Here is a 7,545-nt window from a genome sequence, read left to right as displayed (position 1 = left end):
TTTCTCAACTTGAGAAACAGTCCTTTTTTCATACAAAGAAAAATGCCCTTTTTGTTGAGAAAGCTATGATCCTCCACTTGAGGTACTGTTGAGAAACAACGTTGGAGATTTGAGAAACACCTTAGTTCTCAACTTAACCTCAAGTTGAGCTCAAACCTAAATGTTTGTTGGATACTGTGTTATATACCACTTATCTGATGAATGAAAAACTCAAAGTTTTTATTCAGTAGAATATATTTATTCGTTGGATTGCTATCTGGAAAATTTATTTGAAAACTGAAAAAAACCAGCCCTTATTAAACCAACTGTATGGATTAGAGGCCAGTCTAATCAGTGCAACATTCAACTTCGGTTCAGGAATAATTTTGACATGTCCCATTCCTCTTTTCCTTTTCACATCATCCTTTACATGTACTCCTGAAAACAGAGATACTTGAAGTTTTATAAAATGAGTAAATTGTAGGTTTGCTCCACACGAACCCGCGGGTACCCGCGGGAGACAAAAACAGTCCACAAAGCGTTCCTCACGCTAGAAAAATGGATAATAGAGAGCAAACACCGTCCACTTTTGGATCGTTAATGTCTTCTTCTTCGTGCCCGAAATAGCCCGGGGACTTTTCCGGGCAGAAATGTGCAAGAAGCCAATTTGAACAGTTGTTGTTGGTTTACATCCGATAGCGAATTTTGTAAAAGACAAAAATGGAAAATGGCACCAAAGGTTCAGAAATGTAGGTATTTGCTATCTTTTTTTTTAGCTATAGAAGATAAATACACGTAAAATCATTGTTTAGAACTGATTTGTTGGTTCCGGGCACGAAAAGCGGTTCTTTGCGTTCCTCACGCTCTGGGCACTTTTGGAACTTATTGAAAAATGTTTGACACTTGTGAGAGAGTAACTTATTTTTACGCTCTAATTACCGAAACAGCCCGGAAAGCGTGTGGAAGAAATCTTATGTGATTTGCCTACCAAAACCCCTCGAAAATCACAACAAACCCATGGCACAATAAACAGGTAGCAGCATCGTAGCAAATACAACAACTGCATGTATTTTGTTGTTGCTTGAGGTCCATAAAGTGTCAAAAGACAAATGTCAAATTTGCTGAGTTTGACAATTCAAAAGAAAAGCAAAATGGTCGGCAAGTCAATAAACGTGAGTATTGAAAATTATTATGTGAAATTTATAAACTTTTCAAAGAGCATTACAACGCCCTACGTTGTGATATACATGCAGAATATATGTAATATCATAACTAACTGATAAGTTTTTAATTATTTATAGTTATGGGCATGGTACAAGTTATGGGTGTTGTGGAGCAGAAGCAGCAGATGTGGCCAATGCTGTGAATGGTGGCCGGCCATGGTGATCCTTTTCGGACTCACCCAGTCAACTGGAAACTACGTATGTACGTCGTGTAGCAGATAAACCTGATTATTCTTGGGAAGAATACAATTATGTGAGCTACATGATTTACTTCTCATTTTCATGCGCTATGCTACTGCTGAATTGTTTCGCGGATACCATGCCAAGGGAAACTAAATACAAACGCACTACTATAGGTTTGTTTAAAGAGCAAAACATTTTCCTTCACATTTTTTTATATGCTATTATCTTCCGTAGAACGAAATACCAGAGAGTTCGGCTAGTGTCTTATCCCGTATAACATACACATGGTTTGGTGGTGGTTATGGCGTGGAAAGTTTACCATACCTTTGGGACTTGCGCCCACAAGACAGCTGTAAATAAGTCATGCCAATATTTGCTTACTATTAGAATAAGAATGTGCTTAAGAATACTAAAATTTCAACTCAAACTCCAACCCAGCCAAAGGCTCAATATAGTAATGGAAAAGTAGAGTTTGAAAACCCACATGGACGAAATACCGGCAAGAAGGGTGTGGCTTCAATCAAGCCGCCAATCATTAAATCATTTGGTGGAGTATTTTTGCTTGGTTCGCTAACGAAGTTGATTTGCGATGTATTAACTTTTGCACAACCTCAAGTGCTAAGTTTAATTATTGGCTTTGTGGAAGATAACTCAAAAGACAAAAAGGACAGGCAACCCCAATGGAAGGGCATACTTTATGCGGCACTTCTTTTTATTACTGCTGGTGCACAAACTTTTATGTTGGGACAGTATTTTCATAGCATGTTCGTTGTTGGTCTACGTATACGCACAGCGCTGATCAATGCAATATATCGTAAAGCTTTACTTATATCGAATGCAACACGTAAGAAAGCGACAGTAGGAGAAATTGTAAATTTGATGGCGGTCGATGCACAACGCTTTATGGATTTAACAACATATTTATGATTTGCTCAGCGCCATTACAAATTGCGCTAGCTATGTACTTCTTGTGGCTACAATTGGGACCCTCAGTGCTAGCTGGCTTAGCTGTGATGATCATTTTGATTCCAGTCAATGGTGTTATTGCAAATCGCATTAAAGTATATCAAATAAGACAAAAGAAGTACAAGGATGAGCTTGTCAAGTTGATGAATGAGGTGTTGAGCGGTATTAAGGTAAGATGATGGAATTTGTGTTTAGTCAAATGAAGTTAATTAGATTCGTAATCTGTTACATTTTTGGTTTCTAGATACTTAAATTATACGCCCGGGAACCAAGTTTCGAAAATCAGGTATTGCGTATACGTGAAAAGGAAATAACGACTTTAAAATCCACAGCTTATCTGAACGCTGTGAAATTTTGTAAATTTTTTTGTTAAATGGCCAAAATTGATCTTTTTGTGAAGTTTTTTTGTGGCCCTAAAAAGGGCCTTGCAAGCATTCATTAAAATATACATGCATTTATTACAAATCTGATCTCTTTGTTTAGTTTTTGCGTTNTCTTTTTGTGAAGTTTTTTTGTGGCCCTAAAAAGGGCCTTGCAAGCATTCGTTAAAATATACATGCATTTATTACAAATCTGATCTCTTTGTTTAGTTTTTGCGGCTCTGAAAAGGGCCTTTGAAATGTTGAAAGTGTTTACCTGAAATTAAATGAATTTATATTGTTTATGAAACTGTACGCGGTTTAAAAGTGTCACTCACCAAAAGTACATATCTGTGGTTTAATTATTTTTGTATTGGGCTGTGCTGAAATAAAAAGATAATTTATATTTATGTCTGGTTAACACTAATCTCCGGTTAAACATAGTTATCGACGCTACCGACTCCCTGTTGTGTGCATGGAGTCGAAGACGTCGATAACGATATTTAACCGCAGATTAGTGTTAACCGGACATTGAGTAACCAGCCATAAGAAATGAAACTAGCAATTAGGTCCAAGAAGCCAAACGGCAACACTGTTTCCGATACCTACTCAGTACCTGGTTCAAAAGGATCTATACGGGCACTGTCACATAGTCAGTATTTATTGACGTGATCCAAGTAACGCGATATTTATTGACGGTGTAGCATGCAGTTTTGATGGATCGTGAGCCATATCGCAAAATTACTATGGCGCGTATTCATAGTCCAGCAACTAAGTCGAAACTAACAAAGTTGCAACTTAAATTTAAGTACCAACTTAAAATTTACCTCTATTCATAGTCGCATTTCAGACTTATACTAAGTAGTTTCNGAATCGAAATATCTCCACAACAAGAGTTTTCCCAGATATAAGCTATATAATAAATGAAAGATAGGGTTTTGGGCTAGACTTGAGGAGACTTACCGCCCTATTCCTACAACACTGACAAAATTCATCATATGACTATTGTAACAACTACTGCGCCTAAAACACAATATAAACATTGTTTCGCCGTTGTCACTTACTCAGTAGGTCATAACAATAAAACTGACAATTGTCATACGACAGCTTAAAATAAGTTTGCGGCATAGTATTAGGCGCAGTAGTAAAGGCAATAGTCAACCGCTGAGTTTTGTCAGTGGTGTGGGAATAGGGCGGTTAGTTTACGATATAGCAAAACGAGTGTGAAAATGTATCGATTTTTCTTTACGATATTTTGGAAAAATTACATTTTTATTAAATAATGTCAAGTTTGATCATCCGTTTATGTAATTTTTATTATCATTGCATGATTATGCAAAAGAATAAGGTATAATTTTCTTGTTAATTGTGTGAAATAGCCAGAACAACCGCATGATGTGAAGTCGATGTTTATCGAAAGCATGCTGTGAAACATACAAATAGTAGATATCTAAGGGCCGGTTGCTCAAAGGCTGGTTGACACTAATAATCGGTTAACATCGTTATCGACGTTTTCGACTCCATGCATATAACACGGTGTCGGTAACGTCGATAACGATGTTTAACCAGGGATTAGTGTCAACCAGGCTTTGAGCAACCGGCCCTTAATGTTATGCACAAATTTACTTTAAAAGAACTAGCGTGAAACTGACTTATTATTTGAGAATTTATCTAAATTATTTCAATTATAAAATTGTGAAGTATCTTTATTCTAATTGTAATACGCATTTAATTTCATCTTCCGATTAAAATGGATCGACCTTTGTAAATTTTAATTGGAGATTATTCAATATTATCAAAATCACCCTCTACCAACTTAATTTTTACATATTTCATCTGTTTCCCCGTAATTTGATAAAATACTTCTTCCTAGTTACGACTTAGGGCCGTTTGCACCATGTCTAGTTAACGCTAACTGGAGGTACATCCTTCAGTTAAGCACGTTAACTGCTTTATCGATCACATGTTATATGATGGGTGTCGATAACGTCGATAAAGATGTTTAACTGGGAGTTAGAATTAACTAGACATGGTGCAAACGGCCCTTAGTTGAGTACTAAATATGACTATGAATATGTGCCTAAAAAATTTGAAATCTGGATCGCGATCGTGTAGCACTTTCAAAACGCGATCCGTATATTTCGTCAGTACATCTTGTGCTCTCATAATGCGAACATCGAAAACGTATTCGCTATGCTTTCGTTCTCGTTGCTTAAAACCTTTCAAAACAAATTGAAAAAATTTTAATTAACATGGGAAATTTTAAAATAATTGTGGAATGCATCATCTGCAAATTATTCATACAAAATAAAAATATTTTCTTGCATCATAATAAGCGTTCAGCACAAAAATTATGCAAATACTGACGTGATAAATACTGAGTATATAGTATTCGAACGCGATCCATCAATCCATCAATATGGATCGGGATCCAAATATCGGAATAATTACTGACCGTGTGACAGGTCCCTACGAAAACTACTTTGTTTCTAACGAAAATTATCGAGTATGTTCTTTATTCACTCGTATCGTTTATTTCCTAATCCTGCCTATTCGAGTACAGAATAGTTCAACCCAGCGTCTCTATTTTTATTTGAAATATTGTGATGGAGAAGCTGGAAAAAGACTGCATTGATGAGGTTGATGAAGAACTTTTAGCATTAGACGCTATTCTGGCGGAAGTTGGGAATGGGCATGTATCGGACGTGTTTGAGAACAATAAAGTAGAGGATTTGTGTACCTCCGATTTTGATAACGTGGAGTTTTATCTAGAGCGGAAATTTACTAAATATGGAGATCATGCATCTAAACATTCATCCTTGGACATATATGATGGGGTTCTGAATAAAAATAAACACGTCGATGGAAAGACCCCACAAGTAGAACAAACAGTATTTAGTTTTACTGATCCAATTTTCGGTTTTCGCATTATGAATCCTCAAATCTCAAGCATATTATTGACAGAACGAATGGCTAACCGGAAAGCTGTAACATTTAATGAACTTCCAATGTACTTCCTTAAAGATTCCACAAATGATTGGGTGGTCGCGGGTGTGCTTTTATCTAAGGAAATGAAGCATTCTTCGAAAAGTTCCAAGCCTTTTTCGGTTTGGAAGCTGTCTGATTTAAAAAGAGATTTAAAAATTATATCCATATGCTTGTTTCAAAACGCTCACAATGAACTGTGGAAAACTCCCACAGGGATGTGTGTGGCTATTCTTAACCCTTCTTTAATTGAAAAGAAATTATATAGCAATGATGTCGCTACCCTGTCTATTGAATCTGCAAAAAAAGTTATGATTTTAGGAAAGTCGAAGGATTTAGGTCAATGCAAATCCCATAAAAAAAGTGGCGAGCCTTGTAAGAATTTTATAAATTTGAACGAAGGTGATTTCTGCTTATTTCATGTTAAGAGGGCTTACAGAAAAACGGATTGGACCGCAGAAAACGTAAAACGTTATCGGAATGTAGCTGACGCAAATCTGCTAGGTAAAAAATATAAGTAGTATGAATGATTGCGGCATATTTTTGCTACTGAATTTCTCTTGAGCCTATTTAATATGATGTTCATTCTTTCTAATTTATTATACAGGTAAACTACATCAACGTGATAAAAAAATAATGAATTCATTAACAACTGAAAATATATCGCTGAAGTCAGTAGACTTTAAACGCGACATGACTCTTGCATCTGGTAGACGATTCATATCTAAAGTCGCTTCTACCGTAGAAACAAATACGAAACAACGATTGTTGGATCTTGAGCGCTTAAAAACTCTTTGTTCGCCCATGAATATATCTAAAAAGTTATCGACGGCTACCAAAGGTAATTTACGATTTGCAGGTATTACGAATTTTAAATTTTTTATATGGGCAGCTGTTTTTTTAATTTTTTGTTTTCGCTAAAGTCACTAGGCATTAAGATGACTCCTGATGTCACCAGAACACCTCCTCCATGATGAGGCGAAAATGCTCCCAATTAGGGAGCATAACACGATGCACTGCAAGCAGTTTCTGGTTGGGAGCCACAGATGTGGCCACCCAAACAGACAGCTGCTTGCAGAGGAGCCCTCGCCAAGGCACGTCAGGAGGCATCCATATGAACTGACGGACGAAGTCCAGAGGTTCACTAAGCAGTCTATGGACCCGTCAGCATACCGACAGGCCCTGAATGGCATTCACAGGGACTCAGTCTCGAGTTATGTAGACTCTAGACCTGTGAATGCCGTTCTAGGCACAAAAACACCGGACATTGACGCGACGGAGCTCCATTTGCCTCGGGAGACTAGAACAACAATAGCCCAACTTCGCTCTGGCTACTGCAGCAGGCTAAACTCTTACCTGTGTAGGCTAAACGCGGATGTGCCGAATGAATGTCCGGCATGCGCAGAGACCCCTCACGACTCGAAACATCTCTTCGCATGCCCGGAAAACCCTACAACCCTAACGGCATCGTCCCTGTGGACCGACCCCATAGAGCCTGCGCGCTTGGGGCTGCCGTTAGTGGAACTCGGCGACAACGATTGAGATATCAACCGATCTAGGCGGGGTTGTTGTAGCCGCTACAACAACAACAACATGACACAAAATTTGTGGCATTTAAAAAATGTCATAAGCAAATTAACTTAATTACGATTTTTTTTTTTACTTTTTTTTGTTATTTTTTGGCCTTATAACAATTATATTCAACAATTTTTATTGAGCTCGAGGCCGTTTTTTAATGAAAATTTATTGTGTAAAAGCAACAATAATTTGAAAAAATTGTAGAAGTGATAGCTATTTCGGAAATCACCACATTTCCTCATCAGACTTCTTTCAGTAGGATTCGAACCGAC

General features: G+C 37.3%; 1 protein-coding gene and 1 pseudogene across 1 annotated transcript; both read left to right on the top strand.

The window, feature by feature from the left end:
* Window positions 1–1,371: 1,371 nt before the first annotated feature.
* On the top strand, window positions 1,372–2,724 carry LOC108373480 (multidrug resistance-associated protein 1-like; annotated as a pseudogene).
* Window positions 2,725–5,126: 2,402 nt separating this feature from the next.
* LOC108373481 (protein MCM10 homolog) lies at window positions 5,127–6,631 on the top strand. Its single transcript, XM_017629375.1, has 2 exons — window positions 5,127–6,199; window positions 6,303–6,631. The coding sequence occupies exons 1-2, from the start codon at window positions 5,317–5,319 to the stop codon at window positions 6,614–6,616; spliced, it is 1,197 nt and encodes a 398-aa protein (XP_017484864.1). The 5' UTR covers window positions 5,127–5,316; the 3' UTR covers window positions 6,617–6,631.
* The last annotated feature ends 914 nt before the right edge of the window (window positions 6,632–7,545 follow it).

The sequence above is a fragment of the Rhagoletis zephyria genome, unplaced genomic scaffold (genome assembly GCF_001687245.7).
Source record: "Rhagoletis zephyria isolate East Lansing unplaced genomic scaffold, Rhagoletis_zephyria_1.1 Rzeph_scaffold_06737, whole genome shotgun sequence".
NCBI lineage: Eukaryota > Metazoa > Arthropoda > Insecta > Diptera > Tephritidae > Rhagoletis > Rhagoletis zephyria.
The sequence above is the reverse complement of the archived record's forward strand: the minus strand, read 5'-3'. Positions and strand labels throughout refer to the sequence as shown.

What these genes read in the sequence shown, in the direction of transcription:
- LOC108373481 (XM_017629375.1), top strand. Translation starts at nt 5,317, where the DNA reads ATGGAGAAGCTGGAAAAAGACTGCATTGATGAGGTTGATGAAGAACTT. An exon ending in AGCTGACGCAAATCTGCTAG is followed by an intron (nt 6,200 to 6,302) that starts GTAAAAAATATA and finishes TTTATTATACAG; the next exon opens with GTAAACTACATCAACGTGAT.